General features: G+C 44.2%; 1 protein-coding gene across 1 annotated transcript in view; it reads left to right on the forward strand.

The window, feature by feature from the left end:
* The window catches only part of SREBF2 (sterol regulatory element binding transcription factor 2), a 237,577-nt gene that overhangs the window by 30,024 nt on the left and 185,043 nt on the right, over positions 1-22,510 (forward strand). The window contains exons 2-6 of the mRNA XM_069231267.1: positions 2,598-2,960; positions 4,602-4,828; positions 10,106-10,246; positions 10,760-10,975; positions 11,554-11,668. Coding sequence (XP_069087368.1) covers positions 2,598-2,960; positions 4,602-4,828; positions 10,106-10,246; positions 10,760-10,975; positions 11,554-11,668 — 1,062 coding nt within the window. The remainder of the gene's footprint in view (positions 1-2,597; positions 2,961-4,601; positions 4,829-10,105; positions 10,247-10,759; positions 10,976-11,553; positions 11,669-22,510) is intronic.

The following is a 22,510-nucleotide window of genomic DNA, read 5'->3' on the forward strand; positions in this document are numbered from 1 at the left end:
ATCAGGCAAAAAGTGGGGGGTAACTGCAACAGGGAGCCATTTCTTTACAGGCACAATGTGCACTTTCGGGAAGTGTGAGCAGCCCCAGCCCTCGTAGCCAGTTCTGCTATACTTTTAATGGGAGCAGGTCACTGCATTTTACATTGTCTGTTTTGTATATTTGGGGATGGATTTTAAATACACATGTTTTGGGGAAGGGAGGTACAGCTGGTCATCCTTTGAATAGGAAACCTACATGGCCACTGTCCCTCCAAACATGAGGGCTAGGCTGGTGTCTGCATCGTCTTAGACACTGAAGACTGTGAAAGGTGCTGCTTTCACATTGTGAGTGTGCACTATACATGCATTTAAGAGGCAATCACAAGACAGCAAAGGTAGTACAATAAATCAACTAACAAACACCAATTTAGTGCAGCATGTAAGTATCACTCACACAATTAAAGTATAATCTGGATCAGTGCAAGCTTTCTTTGCTCCTAGAGGGTCTTTTTCCTACACCTGTGGGGCTTTGGCAGTGACTTCTTGCTTAAAGAAATGCATATACTTGACAGAAGATACAAGTTGAGAAGTGTGCCAGGGGCACCATTTTATATTGTGCCTTGGGGCGTAATAGGCATGCACACCTGTTTTGTGTGCCCCCTGGGCACAATGGTATTACAGAAGGGGTTGCAGACACTTTTGTGTGTCTCCTTCTGTAATACTGATAATGTAATACCGATAACGTAGGCGCACATGTACACCCACGCTATCATGGGAGGGTATTCCTCCAGATGAGAGAATCATTTTGCCTCTGCACCTGCACTGTATTAGGTACACGGGAGCAGAAGCAGAAGCAAATATGCATTGAAAATACTCCACAAAATACGTCACAAAAAACTGGTGCACTTTCAGTGCGTCTTCAAACGGCAGCTCTGGAGGGGCGAAAGGGTGTCCCATGGAACCTCCATACATCCCCCTGCAGGTAGGTGCAGTCCATCACTATACCCTCCTGCAAGGGGCTGTCTGTCCCCTCTTCAGAGTTTGAGATGCATGCAGCCTACACTGTGAAGTGCCTTTAAAATAGCCGCTCCATATTTCACTTCCGTGCACTGCTCTGAGGGCAGCGTGAGTTTGGGGCTGCCCTGGGGGGCAGAACAATCTTTGTAATATGGTGCACTATTCCTGTTTGCGCTGTGTGCACCTTTTGAAACATCCACATCTGTTGGAATGCCCCATGTTGGAAAGGGGGAAACAGGTTGACAAAGAAGCGAGAAGCTTGCAGGAGAATCTGAGCCTCTAACCACATCATTTCACATAGCCAGATACTTTTTCCATTGGCAGAGCTCTCATGGATTATGTTCTTAAAGTGAAAGCATGGTTTGAATGATGTGGTTAGCATGTGCAGCGCTCACTCTTCAGAACATTTCCAATCAACAAAGTACTGAAAAGAGCCTTTTGTGTATGAGAATGTAGCGTTGTACTTAATGTTTTTCTTGATCATTAACAAGGAGAATGGAGGTCATGAATGTGTAGCATGTGTCATGTGCAAGATTTGCAGGACCAGATATTTGCCAATGTAGGAGAAGTAAGTGTATGGCAGTTACATGTTAGGAAAAAAAGGGCCAGTATATTTTGGGCTTATTTTCTTTTGCCCGTGTCTTCTACATAGCTATGTTACGGAAAACCAAACGTGGCTGGTTGGTGATGTTTTGTTTCTCTTTACCCCACTTTGCATATTTTTCCTTAACTTTCTGAAAATGCTATTTTGGCTGTTGCTTTTAGGGTAGTAAATTCAATCAGCCACTGAGCACCTATTGGCTGTTTTGGTGCTTGTGCTTGCTTGCTTTCTGGGGCCTTTCCCTCAGTGACCTGCAGTGATTAAGTGTGTGGAAATCGGGTGGCGGGGCACTTTATTCAAAGAGAGGAAAGATAAGGGAACTTGGGACAAGCGAGTTGTCCAGCAGAAAGCAGTTATCTATGGAACGATACAGTGAGATGGAGATGTCACCAACATGGGTGATGGCAAATATTACCTTTCTCTGTGTTTACGAGCATCACACACTTCTGCTTTCCTCCTACCCTTTTCAGGTACACCTATAATCACTATCTTGTTAAAGTAATGAAGTTTGCAGCAAGCAGTAGGTCTTACTGTCAATATAATCCTTAAAATAATTTCCAAAAGGGAATCGGGTAAATGTCAATGGAATGTTTTGTTTTATAGAGTATGAATATGCTTTGAGTATCAAAATACTTTTTGTGGGATAGGATTATTCAAATTAAAATTATATTTAAAATCTTATTTCAATTACATGCTGTTCTCGAAGTTATGATACTTGTCATCCAGCATCCTATTTGTAAGCATAAGGATTCGATAACGAAAACTACTCAGGTGTGGAGAATTCAGCAGCCTGTTGGGTGCGTAGTTTGTAGACAGTAGATTGCTAATTGAATGTTCATCAATTTGTCTTTAAAAATTTGTTGAAATGGATCTTGAATGAAAGGTGGTGGGTCATAAGCATGTCTTCTTCTCTTACACGAGGGTACATGGACCATGCTTCAGGCCTCATGTTCGACCTGCCTTCTCCTAATGTACCCCTTTCTGCTTTCTTTTTAACCAGAAATGCTTCAGTTTGTTAGTAATCAGGTGGATGATTTCCCAGACCTTTTTGAAGAGCAACTGTGCCCCACATTCTCAGCTTCTGATGGGACAGAGACAGGTCTCACACAGACTTATAGCCAGGGGCAGCAACAGCAGTCCTACCCTGCCCTTTCCCTGAAGCCACTGGTTACACAGCCTGCTTCCAAAGTTCCAATAGCAGCCACCCAGCCCCAGCGCTCAACTCCGGCTCTCCAGCCTCGACCACTGATTCAACCACAGCTCCAACAGACTATGATGATCACGCCAGCCTTCACCACCGCCACCCAGACACGTATCATCCAGCAGCCTGTTATCTACCAAAACTCCTCGGGCGGTTTCTCAGGTATGTTGCATGATACTTGGTGTGCAGTCTGTGACCTCTACCCTACAATTTCAGGAAGCTTTCTAAGTAAAGCTGTATGTGCTTCTTAATGCAGTATCTGTCCTCTATGCCAACAATGGCTGTATAAACTCTCCAGCAGAACATGTTTTGTGTGCATCTATTTAGAATATGTGCCTTATATGTAGAAAGTAAGTTGATAAATTATCTTGCAACTTCCAGGATGCAGTGTATATGCTTCTGGATGAGATCCTATGCCTCTGTGTAGAGGGTAGCTTTGAAAACCCGGTAGCAAAACCCATTTGGTGCCTTCCTGAGTATATTGCACATGCTTCTTTTGAGATCTGTTGCTTCTGTTCACAGATTAGCTTTTCAGACCCTTTAACAATAGTTTGTCAAAACTCTTCCCTGGTACGTTGAATGTATGCTTGTTTGGAGCTGAGGTGTAGCTCTGCCAACTGAAGGTAGCAGAGGAAAACAAATTATTAAGAGGTACAAATCTATGTGGGTCTTGCGGATGCTGCAGGCACTCTCGCTGCCACGCACACGGCTGCCCCATGCACTAAAGTATACACAAAATTGATGGATGGAATGCTTGACTAAATCTCAGCCGTGGGTTAATTCGGGAATTCCATCCATCACCTTGTTGTTTTATTGGCATTTGATGCCCCATGCATAGCAGCACTTGTAAGTTTGGTATGTGCACCTTTGTGTAAGTGGTACCAGCTTCATATTGTTGTGTGTGAATCTTTTCAAGTGAGTGTGACTGCTGTAAACTGAACACTTGTCCACTACTCACAGAACAATAGGTAGACTTGGAGCAAGGGGGGGAGAGGCGATGTGATGAGGATTTTATTTGTTTTTTTGTTCTACAACCTGGCACCTTTTGACCATTTTTGAGATGGGAAGAACAGCCTTGCACTTTGAATATTAATATGAGAAGAAAATAATTGGTTTATGCAAGAGTTGTCAAATGTAGAGCCAACATGGCCAGATCCAGGACATCATTTCCGGAAACCCACATAGGATTAATTTACATAGAGTGAAGTTAATCAACCTCTTGCACAGTCAGTATTTATCATGAACATTTGGCTTTGGTCTAGGATTGTGTTAGATATTCTTCTTACAAGAAAATACCCATTCCTTTCTGGTGTTTTTGCTGAAGTTCACTTCAAGGTGAAGCACCAAAGTGAGGGGAGTTCCATTTGTTAGATCTCCCCAGAGGCACTGACACCCTCTGTCCCATCCACTCTGTGGTCTGAATGTTGTCTGTAAATACTCTCTAGTGCATAAAGTTCTTCTATAAATACCTGCATCAGCTATATTATGCAAAAAACGACTGTCAAACTAAGTATACTCCTTGTAAAGCATTTGAAATGTATAGTAGTAATCTTGTCTTGAGCACAGATAAAACTATAACATTTGTCCATTCCATGGTGGCTCTATTTTGTTTTAGTAGTGAATCCATTGAGGAACCAAGGGACACATTACACTTTGTTATAGTAACAACTGTGGTAAGCTTTCTTTTTGATAGCCTAGTTGCTGCCAACCTTTGGCTTTTGCCCATCGTTGCTCACTTAAATTCAGTTATGATGTGCCTATGTCTCCTGATGTTGCCAGTCTTTTGCTTGTCATTATCCGCAGTGCTCCAGCCCCAGGTGCAGAACCTGATGACGCCATCCCAGATGCAGTCAGTTGCCCTTCAACAGCAGATGCAGACGATGCAGGCTCAGCGTCTATTAATGCAGACCAATGGCACCATCCAGACCCTCGCCCCAGCCACTGGCACCATCCAGACCCTTACACCAGCCAATGGAACCATTCAGACCCTCACTCCGGCAACTGTACAGACCATGACACAGCAGGTTCCAGTACGTATGTCTTTCTGAAAGAGTGAGTGGGATGCTAGTTTGTGTAAGTGCGAACTGGGAGTTGTCACACTTACTACTCTTGTCCAGCCTTTTTAATTTGATACCTGTGCATTAGTAGGCATTTAAAACTTGTTGGTTAAATCATGTTTTAATATAGTTACTTAAGGACATTGTTATTCAGACAGTATTTCTACACCCACCATAACAAAAAACGAACATAAGTTACTTATTTTTCAAAGTGAATCTGTTATAGATTCACATGTTTTTCATACTCCAGGTAGAAGATAAAATATGATATGCAGATATTCAAACAGCTGCAGAGCTAGTATTGTGGTAAATAACTTAGTTTGCAGGATGTGCTCCTGTTGCTGACATGCTCTTCACTCATGCTGTCTAGTTTTGCGAATAGACGTTTGCATTTTGTTTTCTTGAAGAATATTTCATTCTCAAGACTTATTTCAGAACCCCACAATGAACCAGGACAAAGACTGGCACTGTTTACTCAGAGGGCTCGGATGTAGAGGATGAAAGACATTCTCTGGGGAAGCAGGCACTGGGGACAAAGACTACCCGAAAAACGTTGATAGCTTCTCCTGCACACAAGAGGACTAATCCTCCGGGGTTCACCTTCAGACCTGCACCGAGGTAGAGCACCACTCCTGAAAGACCAATGAGACATCTACACTCCAGTCGAGGACACTGAGTCTACTTCATGATGAGAGCCAGCCTCTTCTCCAGGGAAGCCTCAAGCCAATGACTACAAGCCTTGACTTGTAAAGACACATGTGAAGTCCCAAGGCACTCAGCCAATAACTATGGTAACTCAGTTGCCAGTTTAAAGCCATTACATTTGGTTGCACCAATGAGCAAGTCTCCTCTACCCATTGAACTCCCAGATGTGAGCAGAGGTAACTCTATATAAATCCAACTTCTAGGGCGATTCTGGCATTGTCTGCACCACCACAGGAGCCTGATCTTGTGCCTTCTCAAGAAGAGAAGGATTACCTTTGATGAGACAATTTGAGGGAAACCCTGTTCCCCAAAACAGAAGGCTGGTAGTCAGGCAGTAGTGCACAACCTCACACACTTCAGCCTTAGCCGCCACCTCCAGGTCCAGGACCACCACAATCACCACACAATGCACCATCACACTTTAGGACACTGATCAGGGTAGTCAGGATGATAGTCAGGATCCCTGTTGTCACCCAATACCATCACATATGGGGGATGATACTCTGGATTACTCCAGCCTAGAGCCAAACCCGGCAAAGACCTCACCACCTGATGACACAGTGGCATATTATGCTGTGATTCAGAGGCCTGCTCACCAACATAAGGTCAAACATTATGTGATCGAGGAGGAACATTTTCTCATAGAGACCTTGTTCAAAAAAGAGAGGTTGGTGCAGTTCCTGTCCAAGGTGAAAACCAGGGCGAGATATACAGCAGAGAACGTTTACTGAGCCAGTGAACCAGGGTTTTTACTCCTAGAGTGGAGAAGAAGTATAAGGCAGCTTTAGAGAATCCACTCTGTATCCAAGGCCATGTGCCTCCATATTCATTGGTGGTGCAGACAGCTCATAAACAAACCTTTGCTGAAGGCACTTGTGATGCCCCTTTCCCAAAAAGGACAATACAGCCTATTTTCGACATCAAGCAATTGCATGACTGTATCCTGTGGGAGGATATGACAACCCTGTAGGACATCATACCTCTGCTCTGTACAGGAGACCATATGGCAAACCTGGTGCCCAAGGACACATACTTCCATTCATCTGGCTCATCACCACTTCCTGAGATTCATGTTAAGTGGCAACAGCACAACTGTATTTATAATGTGTTTAATAGTGGAGCGACAAAAACTTGTCACCAGACAGACCATTTTTAGACCCTCGGCCACAGGTAACCATTACCACAGATATATCACTCAATGAATAGGGGCCACATCTGAACCACATGGTTGTTCATGGTGTCTGGACATGTGCAGAGAACATTTCATATCAGTTTCTTTGCACTGACACCAACACAGGAGGCGCTCAGAGTATTTTATGAACTCTCTAGGAAAAAGTTAGTCCTACTTAAGATGGGCAACGTGACCGCCTTGTGTTATATAAAATACAGGGAGGGACTCGCTCAGCTTTCAGTCTTCACCCGAAAGATTTGACAATGGGCTGTTCACAGTTAGATACAGCTCCTAATGGAACATCTGCTGGGGGTTGGCAGTGATTTTGTGAACGTGCTAAGCAAAACTAATCAACAAGCACACGAACGGTAGATAAATATTCAAGTACTTCAGCACTTCTTCCTCAAATTGTAGACTCCCAAAGTCTACCTGTTCGCCACTGTAAAATTTTAAAAATACCCACTCTTCAACACCAGGTACCCGTATCCACAGTTCATGAGCATCAGGCTGTGTATGGGTTGGTCAGAGATATTTGTTTACCCTTTTCCTCTTCTGCCTCTGCTTCCATATATATTAGGGAAACCAAGGCAAATGTTGATTACACTTGTAGGACATATGCCTTGTCTGCATGGTCATCTTATATTTTTCGCCTTTTGCTGGACCATGTATTTTTGCTGGCTTTGGAACTCTGTAAAGTTAAGCCCTGCTAACCAGTAGTAAAATGCCTGTGCTCCACCTTTAAACATGGTTGAATTGGTATACTCCGAAATTGGTGTATTTAACTTGCCCGTAAGTCCAGAGTATATATGGTATCAGGTGTACCCAGAGCATGGAAGTTAAATGCCACTAGTAGACTGCAGCATCTATAGTGCTATTCAGTGCAGTGGCAGTGAAGACATGGCTTCGGACTTAAATTGGTAGCCTGACTTCAAAATATGCACAGCGACCTGTCAAATAAACCCCTTTTAACAGGTATAAACGTCCTGTTTAAATATTAATAAGTCACCCCTATGTGAGCTCTGTAGCCCACAATGTAAAGCCCATGGTAATTAAAAGTGGGATATATATAGACCATGAAAGTTGCCATATCCCTATTGTGACAAGGTGCTACAAGCTATTTTCATTGTGGCATGACATGCTGTCCTATGTAGAAAACTAGACTACAGATTAAACATACTAATACTGTATCTCTGGAATAAGTCAGTTTAGAAAAAGAATTAATCACTATTATAAATGGTTGTATAAAATCCAATTTATTGGTGAACTTGGATTTGTAACAAATATTTAAGAAAAGTAACTATTAGAAAGTCGCCCTTTACCAGCTTGAACTGTAAAAAGGCTAAGGTTTGCAGTGCTTCTGGAAATGTCAGTCCATCCCCACAAGAAGCTTCTAACAATTATTTCAATAACAGCTGATACACCTAAACCTCAAGGAATTGAACCTTACAAGTTTTGCATCTGTGTTCATAGAGTTTGGTTATCTTAACCTATTCAAGGAGTGTAAGCTAATCCTGTGAGAGGCACTCAAGCTGCCACTGAAGCCTTCATACGCTTGCATGTCATGCAGAAAAGTGGAAACACTTTGTTTATTACTGTTTAGGCAGGAAGATGGTGCCTCTTAATTATTTGATGTTATATTTCGCAGCAGTAGCCACTTTTTGCAAAACAGACAGCACTCCCCTCATTAGAATTCCGGTCTTCAAAGCATTCGTGGAGGGCCTAAAGAGAGTAATCCCTCCAAGTACACCACTGGTCCAAACGTAGAACCTTGATATGGTATTTATAAGGGTTATGGGACCTCCTTATGTGTCGCTTTATTCCTGCACAATGCTGCACCTTTCATGGAAAGTGGCTTTTCCTGTGGTAATCACTTCTTTAAGATGAGCCAGTGTGTTGCAGGCATTAATAGTGGAAAAACTGTTTATTTAAGTTAACAAGGATAGAGCTGTCTTGAATACTAATCCCTTTTTTATTTCCGAAGGTGATTTTACCCATTTCATGTGAACCAACCCATTGAGCTAACAAGTTTCGTTTCATGCCCTGAGGCAGTAGTAGAACAAGCTCTAAACAGATTAAATGTTAAGAACACTAATGTTTTAGATTGATAGAACACACTCTTTCGTCAGACAAATAGTCTTTGTCACCTTTGCTAAACCTCACTGGGAAAACCCCATTTCAAAGTTGGATTTGGCAAGGTAGATACTCAAATGTATAATGCCAACAGCGTCTACTAACGGAAAGAAGTTCCAGTGTCTTTCTTAGGTAAAATACCACTTACAGACATGTAAACCAGCTACTTGGTATAAACACTGCACACTTTCATGTTGCCCATACAGTACGGAAAAGATTTTTTCACAATCTGTCTCGTGCTTACTAGCCACTGCTTCAATGGAGTGCACTGTGTAGTCTGTGCAGAGCATGTGATCCAAAGCACATGAAAATATTACTTCTCCCCAAACAATAGGTTTGTAGCTTGATACACATGCATCCTTCTGCCTCCCCCGGTTCGAGCAGATGCTCCATATTATAATAGTCATTTGAATAATGCACAGGTACAATTTTACTCTTCTTTGCTGACCCCACTTACTTCATTCACCCACTGTGGGAAAAATAAGCTGAATTGGGGTCTTTGTCCTGGCACATTGTGGGGTTCAAGGAGGAGTCACGAGTTCTCAGAAGAAAACTTCTTTGTCGAAAAGCAACTTGCAAATGTTCATGCCCAACAGTAGACTGCAGGAGTGTGCAGAACATGTGATGGAAACCTATAGGTACAGGGCAAAACATTTTTCTTTTACACCCTGTTCTTTGATTCATAAGTTTTGTTTACTTCTGCTACTGTACATGAATTCCTCTGCAAGATCCAGCTGCAATACCATTGTTAAAATACCTCCTCCTTCGCTTTTTGATAATAAGTTTAGATTATTCAATAAATGTTTGCTAGAGGCAGAGTCTGTCGGTGCTTCTTTACCGTTTTGCCTGCCATATTTATAACATGAGCATTTGCCATTGAGACTGTATGTGCACAAGATTTGTGCCCTTTTGTCCCTTCCCAGGACCCCTGCTCCACTTGCAACCTTATTCTGAGGAGAAATCCCTGGATAGGATGTGGATGTGGGTGATGTGGAATGTGTGTTTCTGTTGTTTGTGATGTGACTTTTATAGTAATAGTTATATTTTACTGGTCTTTACTCACCCTACACTCCTCCTAATTTCATTCTTATTTGTCATGGCATTAAAATGTGTTGGTGTTATGGAATCTCATGTCTGATTCTGTATATTCTCAGTAAGCAGTGAGTGATCAGGAGAGCAGGAATGCTCTAACGAGCCATCTCTTCAGATGCCCAGTGACCTGCTACCTCCTGTTTCTCTTGCAGGTGCTGGTTCATCCACAGATCATTAAGACAGACTCTCTGGTTTTGACCACCTTGAAGGCAGAGAACACCCCTGTGATGGCCACGGTGCCGAACTCCGGGATTACAACCCTTGGCACACCTCTACAGACAACCTCCCTACAGGTACGTATGCCAGTTAGCACGCTAGTAGCTATCAGTCTTTAATTCTGAAAAAGTATGTCTGTTGCATTCTCATCCTCGCCTTGAAATCCTCAACTGTTCTGCATGTCTACACTGTATGAAATCTGAAAGTATCCTTCTGGAGATGAGATCTTCAGGGCTAGCTATTGTACTTCAGAACTGCCCCCAGGCCTGGACACTGTGCTCGAGGTGGGTCATTTAGATTTGGACACAACTCTAAATGTGCAACCTCCAGAAATGGGCTCCCTATTCCATATATACCTCCCCATTTCAACTGGACTCCCTTATCCAAATCTGGTACACACAATGCCCCTAATGAACTAGTCGTCCTGCTTTGCCCTTTTATAATAGCTATGTCTTCTAACTTTAGATGTGCTAAGTAAACCCCCTCCCCACCCCCCAAAACGGAATACTTTATGACAGATATCTGTCACTCTGACTTCACTTATCTTAAACTGATCTGGTCATTGCTTTGCTGTGTGTCTGCTTCCTCAGACCTTGATGGGAGGCAATGGGACGTTTGTGACCACCATGCCGGTGATGATGGCGCAGGAATCACTGAAGCAGGTGTCAGGCCAGCTAAAGCAGCTGGAAGTGCCCAAGGAGGGTGAGCGTCGAAGCACCCACAACATCATCGAGAAGCGATACCGCTCCTCCATCAACGATAAGATTCTGGAGCTCAAAGACCTGGTAATGGGCAACGACTCCAAGGTAAGGTGCCAACGAAGGAGTATACTGAGCGCTCTGACATTACAGGAGAATCCCTGGGGATTAGGATGGGTTACGTTTATTCTAGGGCAGGATTAGTAAAGGGACTGCCATAGTGTGGTAGGGCTAGATACATTTTTGTCATTGCATTTCCCACTTAGTAGAAGAGTAGAGACTCGAAGGAAATTATAAGAAGGATGATAATAATCTTGAAGGGCTTTTCTGGGGTAGGGCAGTGGGTGATGTTGACAAAATGTTGGCCATGGGTGTAAACATCAAGTGCCATCGTGACTGCGTTATTTTTGCTTTGTCTGCCACTTTGCTGCCAGCGGTTGCATTGAGCATGCATGCTTGTTCTTTCCGGACTGATGCATCTGCTTGAGAGCCTTCTCAAAATCCTGGGCATTTTTCTGGTGGTATGTTTTTTCCATGCAGGACCCAGCTCATTCTTGGGCCTGCCAATGGCTTAATATTTCTTAGATACTTCAGTATGAGCTTTCCTCTCTTTCTCCTTGCCAGCCTTATTGCCTGTCAATTCTCTCCTTCTTTACCATCTCATATTGTCTCTCTCTCTCTTACAGATGCACAAGTCGGGTGTCTTGAAGAAGGCCATTGATTACATCAAGTACCTACAGCAGATGAACAACCGACTCCGTCAGGAGAACATGGCCCTTAAACTGGCCAATCAGAAGAATCGTAAGTCCTGTGGGTGGCACTGCAGCCCTGCTGTGTGTCACACACACACTGGCGACTCTCCTACCCAGCTCCCTCTCTCCATTTTACATGGTTTATGTGTCCTCTTCTGTATGTCATGAAGTGCCGAAATGATGTCACTTCAGCGACCTTGGCTCACCCTCTGTTAACTTGCCACAGCGCAGTCAGGTTTAACTTTGAGGCAGTGTGCAAAGTATTTGCGCATCACTTCAAACAGTAAAACAGTGAGAACATCACACAAAAAGATTCCACACCAGGTTAGAGAAATAGACTTTACTTTAATAGATGAAAGAAGACCAAAACGACAAAGACGTAATAAGTAGAACTTCTGATATTGATTGTTAAATGTATTAAGTAAAAATAGCGCTAAGAAGAGATAGAAGTGGTTATCTACTCACACCAGACCGGTCAAAAGTTCAGGCTGACCACGATGGAGCGCGGGCTGCGACAAGGACCCAGTTGGGCCTTCTGAACTAAAGTGCCTTAATTTGGGGTTGCAGAACGTTGCATGGATTCAGGTTGAAGATGCATCACACAGCGGAAGTGATGCGCCGGTTTTGAGATGCGGCGAGGCTGTGGTGCGAGATCCTGCTATGGCAAGGAGCCTGTCGACTGGGCTTGCGATTGTGAAGACCGGTATCCAGAATACATTGCGCAGTTGAGGCAATGCGTCAGCTCCGATAAGCGGCAAGCTGAGATACAGAGTTTTGTTGTCATCTAGGCTACCATCAACGGATATGTGAGGTACTTGCGCTGGGAAAAAGAGTTGTGCAGTGATGGTTCTGACGGTCATGTGTCAGGTCTGATTCACGCAGCAGTAGAGCTGCGTCAATTCTGCACAAAGATGCACTGTTCACCCAGGTGATTCATCGTTTCAGCAGAGGATGGGTCGGTTCCCCTGGAGCAGACATCTTAGGCCCACTTCCAATACCAAGAGTTGGTGACACCACTTGGCACGGAAGACTCACAGAGGTAGATTCCAGGTGCAGGAGCAGGGTGGTTGCAAGTATTTTATGTCCCTGAGACCTGAGACCTGAGATCAGGAGGCCAGGCAGCTAGCCCTTGGAAGCACTCAGGGTTCAAGTGATGCAGGTCCAGTCCTACTCACGCAGGCAGGGGAACAACAGACAGGAGTACAGCACAGCAAGGCTGGAGTCCAGCAAAGTAGCAGTCCAGCAGAGTGGCAGTCCCTCAGCCGCACGGCAGTCCTTCCTGGCAGAGTAATCACCTGTCCAGAAGTGTCCCGAAGTGGGGGTGTCAGAGGTCCAGTACTTATACCCAGCGGTGCCATTGAAGTTTGGGAGATTTCAGAGATGGCTTTTGAAGTGCACAGAGGTCCTGCCATTCCTGCCCTGGCCCCAGATTCACTGTTCAGGTGAGTGTGCAGCTCCTCCCTCCCAAGATGGCGCATCATGTCACACCTAAGCTCCCATTGTATGTGACTTTCTGGGGGAATACACAAAACCCAGCTGTCACCCACCCCAGACATGTGATCAGAGACAGGCAGAAGGCACCAAATGGCTTAACTACAAAAATCAAAACTTTATAAAAGTGGTATTTTCAGTATTGAAATGTAAAACCCAACTTCACCATAAGTTTGGATTTTAAATTGTGATACCAGAGACACCAAACCTGAAACGTTTATCTCTTCACAATTAGGATCATACTACTTAAAACCTAAAAGTACATGTCCTTCCTTTTAAATACAGTGCACCCTGCCCTCTGGGTTGTCCAAGGCCTACCTTAGGGGTTACTTATGTGTACATAAATGGATGATTTGGGCCTGGCAAATTGGTTATTCTGCCAGGTCAACATGAAAGTGTAAAACTGCACACACAGGCTTTGCAGTGACAGGCCTGAGGCATGGTTAAAGGGCTACTTAGGTGGGTGGCACAATCTGTGCTGCACGCCCATTATTAGCATTAAATTACAGGCCCTGAGCAAGTGTAATGCAATTTACTAGGGACTGATAAGTAGTCAGTGTTACCGTATTTAAAAGGAAGAGCAGAAGCACTTCAGCACTGGCTAGCAGTGGTAACGTGCAGAGTCCTAAGGCCAACAAAAACCAATTCAGCAAAAACAGGAGGAGGAGGGCAAAACGTTTGGGTATTGACCCTGCAGAAAGGAACATTTTCCAACAAGCATCATCTCCCCCCTCCCCTAAGCATCCTCAAGATAAACATGTAGCAGCTATCATTTTTAGGCCAGGCCTTATTTTTGGAGTATGACTAGAAACAGTGCGTCATTCCAAGCAAGCTGATTCTAGTTCCAGGCCACTTAGAAGGTGCCCTCTTTGGTCAGTTTCTGCGCCTGCCCTGCAATTGCAACACTATGGCGGATTATGAATCAAAGGCTTCCTATAACTTGCAAGCACAACATTATCTGGCTCATACTGTGAGACTAGCACGTAGAATGGCACGAAGTAACAATAGAGCAGTTCTCTTAGAACCACAGGCACAAAATAACATCATGACACGTATGACAAATTTGACATCTGATTCCAACTGCATCCAAAAGAAAATACGAAAGTACTGGTCCATCTCTAGTACACGGACATTTGAGGTAAACCCCCACCCAAAGCCCCTGCACCTCACCCCACGTTTTGCTTTCACACAAACGAAAAATCAAGAAGACATGATGATCCACACAAGACCAAAAAACTAATGACAGATCACACAATGATCACTGTGGGACCTACCTCCAGTTGCTGGACATTACCCATGCGGCTCATGCAATGTGTGTGACCTGACAGTACCTTCTAAAGAATTGACTTTAAACAACATCTCTACTTGGGTTAAAGGAGCCATACTAATTGCAATACCAGAAACTGCATTTATTTGATTGTGTGTCCCTGTGGGGAAAAAATGCATAGGGATATTGACAAGACTGGTCAAGGTCAGGATTATGGAACACCGGAGTGGGATTAGATGTTAGAAGAACACTACCAGAATGAGTACACATTTTCTAGTTTCTGTACCTGGGCATCATACTTTGGAGTGTTTTTTTATAATTTTTAATAATTGGTTTTGAGTCTTTGAAACATGCATATCTAAATACTGCATGGGTTCTCCCGTCCTGTTACTTTTTCAAGTAACGGTGTTTTCCATGATGGTGACGAACATCCATCGGTGTAGGCCAGTTAAGACTCTAGCTGCGCCCTTTGCTGTATTCCCACACACGTGTGCCTTGTCTCTGCTGATTTTACATGTTTTTCAACCGCCTCCTCACTCGCACCAGTGTCTTCGGGCTTGCGGAGAGGGGTAGGTTGGGGAAAAGAGCGCGGCTACTGACTTTATGTGACTTTGCCCCAAAGAGTTGAGGCGATTTATTGTTCTTTGGTGTTATAGCAAGGGATAGAGGTGCTACCAGAACCATTACTAAGGCTGTACTGCCTATATTTATTTAATTTATTTTGCAGCTTTCAGCGCTACTCCGCTTTGGCCTAGGTGGCACTTTAGTGACCTTAATGGGGTTAGCATTTATATGTGGTGATAAAAAAAAAAAAAAAAATAACTGTAAGCCTAACCTGCATATGCTGATTCCTGATTTTCACGAGTGTTCACTATTTAGATGCCACAACAAGTCTACCTATATGTTTTGCTTGTCTTGCCTGTCTTAAGTGTTTTTGCCATGCCACATAGTCACTTTGCACTTGCATGGTGTGTCCAAGAAGTCTATTAAAAACAAGAGAGGGACAGGGAGATTACTGGTCCAGTGCACGGTCTCCCAAAATAACCTGTTACATAGAAAAGTACACTGTTCCAAAAGACAACAAACCTATTTACTATATAGGAAAATAGGGGCGAAGAGAGCCAGGGATATAATTAATATGAGGAGAGCCCTCAAGCACCCAATAGGGTGACAGGTTTCATCATTGGGCTATCTCCTCGTCAGACCAGTGCTGCAATGTCTGGCGGACCACCCAAAAATTGGGATGCTACTCAACCCGAAGGCAATTCGCCAAGTGGAGGTCTGGAACGAAAACTGACTGATAGAGAAGGGTGTGCGAGTGAAGGAGAGTGTAAGCAAGATAAAATTAGCTCTGAGCCTAAAACATCACTTTAATGAATCAGAAGAAAGGTTCAGGCCAAGATTAAAATCATTCAGAGTCTTAGCGGGAATAATGTCCCGCTATACTCTATAAAGAAGGAAGGGTAGTATACCTAATCCTGTCTATTTGTGGTCAACACGTTTGCGTCTTTTTTTGGTCAATAAATGATCCTGTGACGCTTCGTCAGGACCCAGAAAACTACTTCTCCTATTCAAAAAATTATGAAGTGCTGGAATGTCACTTACAAACTGAAGACAAAATTGTCAGAGTCAGTTGGTCAATCAGTAGCCCATCCCATATTCAAGATTAGGCTTCCTAGGACCGCGCTAGCCTCAACCAAGGAGGTATTATTCTGTTGTCTCCTCAGTCCAGCAGGACACCTGCTGCTGTTATTATTCTGTCGTCTCCTCAGTCCAGCAGGACACCATACATAGTGTAGGAAAGTGCCCCTTTTTGACATGGTTAACCCCCCCCCCCCCCCCAAATTTTGCCTGGTACATTCTGTGATTTCTACTGAATGTGCACTGGGTTCCTGCTATCCAGGTCCCCAGTGCCAGAACCCTTTCCCAAAACTGCACAGTTGTTTCCCCAACTGGAAAAACCATTAGCACCCTTTGTAAGTCCCTAGTTAATGGTACCCCTGGTACCTAAGGCCTGGGGTACTAAAGAGGGTCCCCAGAGGCTCCAGCACGAATTGTGTCACCCTAACAGACCCCTCACCAAGCACACGACAGGCTGCCATTGCAGGCTGTGTGTCTTGGTGCAGACAAATGTGAAAACACGACATGGCACACAGCCTTTGTGCCATGTCCCCTAACACTGCTTTCAATATATGTAAGCCACCCCTCTAGCAGGGCCTACAGCCCTCAGGCAAGATGCATTATATTACATGTGAAGGCAGATGTGCCCCTGCTATGTCTTTGTCAATTCTCAGACATAGTAAGTGACCAGAGAAGCCATTTGAAATGCATGTGCTGGACACTGGTCAATACGAGTTCCCCAGCTACATGATGGCTTCACTTAAGATAGGGATGTTTGGGATCAAACATCTCATATTGGCGAGCCCACATTGATGCTGGTGTTGGATTCATCAAAACATGCATCCAGAGGGCACCTTGGAAGGGCTCCCTGAAACTCTACCAGCCTCTGATGTGCTTGCTGACCAATCTCTGCTAGTTTGCCACACTAGCCACTGTTCTGGACCCCTAGGGTGAGAGCCTTTTCCTATCAGGAGGCCAAGAACAAAAGCCTAGCCGGGAAGAGGGTGTAACGCCCCCTCTCATAGGATGACCTTCTAATTAGCCTTGCTTCAAAGGGCTGCTGCCTTTAGAATGCGAGTGTGGCTCCCTTTACAGGAGAGGAACACTCCCCCATCCCCCACCCCACCCCAGCCCTTTCCAGAGCCCATTTGTCACCTTGACAGGCAGGAAAATTAGCTAATCAGGTAGGTGTGTCACCTCCAGGCTAGTACCACTCCAAAGGTTGGTTACTGCGAGGTGAACTTGACTTTTCAGAAGTAGCCAGCTTTGTGATGGCATACTTAGCAATTCTGTGACAGGGTTATGCCCACCTCCCACAGGAAGTGGTCATATAGGGGGGTAGTGACCCCAAGAATCAGTAGACAATTGGCTACTATTCTACACACCCCAACGCCCCTATATTCAGTATTTAGAGGAGCCACTGGCACCAGAGAAGCACATCCTGATGACCTAAGAAGACCAAGGAGACTAAGAGCCGCAACAGCAGAAGAGGAGAAAATAAGCAGTGGACCTGTTACCAACCCTGCCAGCCTGTCCGCATCCCTTGTCTAAATCTGCACCAAAGGTGACTCGTCCTGCAGCTGTGACTCCAGAAACCCGGGAGGACTACCTTCCTTTAAAAAAAGACTCAAGACCTCCCCTAATCAACGGACTTGTACTCCAACAAACTCCAAAAGAATGGACTCTGAAGCTCCTGGACCCACCAAAACCTGACACCTGAAGTCACCACCGCACCTGCCCTCTTCAGCCCGAGTTGAAGTGGACCACCAGAGCCAATAAGGTTCTGCAGCCCTCCAGAGTCTTAGTCCATCCTGGTTTCACCCCCCTAACCTCCCCGACGACGCCTGCAGCACTCCTCTACTGCTCCAGTCAGAAAATCCTGAGACATAAGGACACCTTTGAACCCCCTTGCAGTGGAGAAGAGAACCAAAGATGACTACCTGTGCCTGAGCATAATGACGGGTGAGCCGTGCTGTTGGGTCAGCCTCACAGGCCTCTTGGCCAGAGCCTGTAGCCTCTTTTCGCAGTGACATATCTCCATAGGAACGCATTCGGCACTGGATGCTGTTTTGCACTCTGCACACGGCCGCCCCTGTGCTGCTGAGGTTGTACGGTGGGTGTTGCCTTGGACCTTGCCAACTACTTACCTTAACCCCAGAAGATTGGTCTTTAAAGTCGCTGTACCCACCTGTTTGCAGAACTTGTTTTCCTCCCGTAGGGCAACATTGCAGAACTCAGGAATTGTTCTGTGTCCACTTTTTAAAGTGAAAAGAATTCATATGTTAAAACGTACTTACCTGAACGATTTTTCTCTGATGCCTAAGCACATATAAAGATATTTGCTATTTTTATAAATCGGTGTGTATCTCCTTGTTGAGTCGTGTGTTTAATTAATTTACTATTTTGTGTATTTGTAGATCTCTTGTACTCTTCTGTGTTAAGCCTAGGGCTGCCTGACCACACTACCCCTAAATAGAGCAATTAGGGATTGCATAGAAAGCCCTGGCCACTCACTGGGCAACCCCTGGACCCTTTACACAGTACTCATTTACCACATAAAGGGGCCAGCTTCCCACAGATAAGTACAGAGAGCATTGACTATTTTGCAAATGACCATCACTTGATTGTTGTTTTCCACTGTTTTCTACCTGTCAAATTGGTTTAAGTGACTGCAGGATGGCTGTAGGAATCTACAATGTTTACATGTAGTAGGGTTTTGAAGATACTCTGCACACTTATATGTAAGGTTTACTGGTCCTGACGAATTGTCTAGATCCTTGATGACAGCAAGGGAAAGAAATATGTTGACCTATCTATACGTTGAACCGTGAGACGCCTGCATCATTGTATCCTTTTTGAGCCCGTAATTTTAGTTTTTATTCATAACAAGGGAGCCTCATTCATAATGTTTAATTTTTTAGGTATCTTTTAATCATTTCTAAATGTTAGACACCAGTCCTCATCTACAGTACCTCCTCATTTAGCTTTTCTCTTAGCTTTCAAAAGACCTCTGGCAAACTACCCCATCTGAGGGGCCATAGGGCATTGCAGCTCTGGCCCACTGAGAAGCTAAGCAATTCAAAATGAGTACACTGTTCCTATAGAGACAAATATTAAAAATGAGCACATGTTCAAAAAGACAGTTCTTCAATTTGATGCAAAAGCTCTCACACGTCCAATGGATGTCATGCTTCATCATAAGGCCAGCTCCACGTCAGGCCGGTGCTGCAATGCCTGACTGGCCCCACGAGGGGGCACTTTGCCAGAGATCTTAATCAGGAGTGTGTGCCGAGATAGAGGAAGGAATCAATTTAACCAACCCTCAGGAAAGAGCAGGAGAAAAAGAGAATTCAAATTGGCTCTGGGGCCTCCGAACAACTCGTTTTAATTGGTGTGGAGGCTCTAGGTCAACGTTAAAAACATACGGGAGTGGAGAAAGAATGAAGTTCTGACACTCTACATACAACACCAGGCGAAAGATGACAATCTCTCTTTAGCTGATTTCTACGGTCAACATGTTTCGCGCCCTAAATGTCCCTACAGAACGTACAGCGCTTCATCGGGACCAAGAGGAAACTCCTAAGCTACAATACGCACCCTAATAAGGTTTGAAGAAAGAACTACTTACATAGCACACTACACTACTTAGAACCTAAGTAGGTGAACATGTGCAGGAAAGATACAAAATATAGTTGAACACAATGTAATATGGCAATACTTAATAAAAGCACCCATAAGTGTAGTGACACTCTGTGATTGTCGTGCTGCCATGCAAACAAATTGGAAAAAGAATCCTAATCAGAAATACTCCTTACCCTCCCATATTAGAGACCGGGTTCCTTGGGACAAAACGGACCTTTTGACTAACGTTGCTCTATATTGGTCATAAAGACATCAAAGATTATACATAAACTGGTCTGTATATATATATGATTCATCATGCTTTTCTGCTGTAAGTCAACAAGTAAAAACACTTTATAACATCCTAAGGTCACAAAGGCTGACAACCTAACAAGGGGGCTAACAGAAATAACCAGTACCAAACTCCCCTATGTCCTGTTGACCAGTGTTAATCAAGAAAGGCAGAGAGTTAGTGTACTCATCTAATAGTGATGTGCGTGAAAAAACGAGAAGCTAGCCAGAGCATGAATCATGACACCCATTTGGGTGTGTGAGGGTTCTTGCTCCAGAGTAACTGGATCCTCCGGGATCCACTAACTCATCTAGCAACTGACCACTTGTCCTTTTCCCCAAGGGGTTCACTGTCCCTTCCTGTTCACTATTATGGAAACTGCATACCTTTTTGTATAATGGTAGTTTAGGAGAAGCAGACTGTTTAAAATCAATATATCAGTGCAGCATTATATTCTGCTGATCTAGCTGGCACAAAGTTTTGCCATGGTATTGCGTTCCATAAATCATCCTAACTTAGGCTGACAACTTTGAAGCTGGCTTGAATCTCACCTTTGCTGGAGCAGATACCTTTGGTCCTCACACTGATGATGATGAAGTGAAACACACAAAAAGAAAGCTGAAACTCTAAGAGATTGGAGGAAAGCAAGTTGTGTTACTGATTCAAATACAGATTGGATTCCAGATACCAACCAAGACCGAGGGGTCTATTCTGAGAGTACTGTCCACAGGCTCAGTTTCAGCCGTGGCAACGGCAGCAGAAGTCACAGTATCCTTGAAGAATCAGATGAGAAAGAGTTTGGCCACAACAACAGTGTTCATGTACCTCAGACACTCTCACACCCTAAACAGTGAAAGACCCACTACCTCTATTCTGTCTGCTGCTCCTGTGGGAAGGAGAGTATCAATCTGTTTGGCAGAGTGGAGACTGAACTTGCAGAACATTCAGGCCAGCTACACCATCAGTTTCAAAGCTCCGCCTCCATCAATACCTCCAAAACCAGCACTGAAACATCAGTTGTAATTAAGAAGAGAGGTAAACGTTACTCGAAAAACATACAATAGAACCAATTCCTCCATCTCAAGAGAGGGAAAGGAATCTTTACCAGCTAATTTTTGTTCCTAAGAAGTTCTGCGTGTAGCCCTGTACCAGACATTTCCACAACTTATGAAGGGAGACTGAATGTATAGTCTAGAGCTTACAGAATGCTTACTTTCACATATCAGTGGCAGTAAAGCATAGAAAGTTTCTAAGGTTCATAATAGGCAAGACTCATCTTCAGTACAGAGTTCTACCCTTTGGACTGAAATGTGCTTTGAGGACTGTATCCAAATGCATGGCTGTGGTGACTGCTCATCTCTAACAGAGAAAGATCTACATCTATTGCTACCTGGATGACTGGTTGATAAAGGCACGGTCTGGTCCGCTCACCAGACACAGTTGGACTTCAACACCATGGCCAACTTCTTACGAATTCTAGTTTTGCATATCAGCTTCGAGAAATCAACGTTCTCTAGTAGATCTTCTTGACTATTTCGGAGCAACTTTAGCACTTGAAAGGGAGAAGTGTGTCCTTCAGAGGAAAACGTGTGTATCATTTTGCTCAGATGTCACCTATTGCGGTAGACACCACAACTAACCGCTCTATAGATTACATTTGTGTTCTCATCTACGGCTTCATGCATCTTTCTCGCCCCCAGTGCACATCTTTGTAGAAGGACATTATAGCAGTACCTAAAAATCAGTGGTTCCAATAAAAAGACAATTGGAGTAACAGGTTAGTTCTCACAGCACAGTTCAGCCAGTCTCTGATATCGTTGTTATGATATATTATGTGTATTTGTAAAGCGTGCTATCACCTGCAAGGGTATTCTGGCGCTGAGCCGGTGTATGTGCCTAACCCTGCCTATGATAGGTTGGTTAATGGAAAAAAACAAGTTTTCAGCTTCTTGACAAATTCAAGAAGAAAGGGGGAGGCTCTGATGTGGAGTGTGAGGCTGTTCGTGCGTTTGAGCAATGTAGAAACCACAGCCCGCCCTCCTGATCTGGTTCTGGGTGTGCGTGGGATGTATGTGAATTGGAGCCCTGAAGAGAAAAGGTGTGTGGGTGGTTGATGGAAGGAGATGCAAGTTTTCAGGTGTGTAGGGCTCTAAGGAGTATAGAGCCTTGAAAGTATGTGAAACGTTTGAAATTACCACATTTGTGTATCCGGAGCCAGTGGAGCTCCCTCGGGTGTAATGTGATGTGAGTTCTGTGTGGGAGATTGAGGATAAGTCTGGCTCCCGAGTTCTTGATGGTTGTTTAGTGTTCTAGAGAAATGCTTAGTGATCCCGACGTAGAGGGTGTTCCAGTAGTTTGACTTGCTGGTGAGTAGGACATGAGTGACAGTTTTTCTAGTGTTGCTTGGGAGCCACTTGAAGATCTTCCTCAGCATATCCAGGGTGTGGAAGCAGGATGCAGTGACGGTGTTTACCTGTTCAGTCATGTCCAGTTTGCTGTTGAGGAATATTCTGAGATTTCTCTTATGAAAGCTGGGTGTGGGTGTGAGTCAGAGTTCATCTGGCCACAAGTTGGAGTTCCAGGGTGAGGTGTTCTTCCAG

Source organism: Pleurodeles waltl, chromosome 4_2, assembly GCF_031143425.1.
Source record: "Pleurodeles waltl isolate 20211129_DDA chromosome 4_2, aPleWal1.hap1.20221129, whole genome shotgun sequence".
Taxonomy (NCBI): Eukaryota; Metazoa; Chordata; class Amphibia; order Caudata; family Salamandridae; genus Pleurodeles; species Pleurodeles waltl.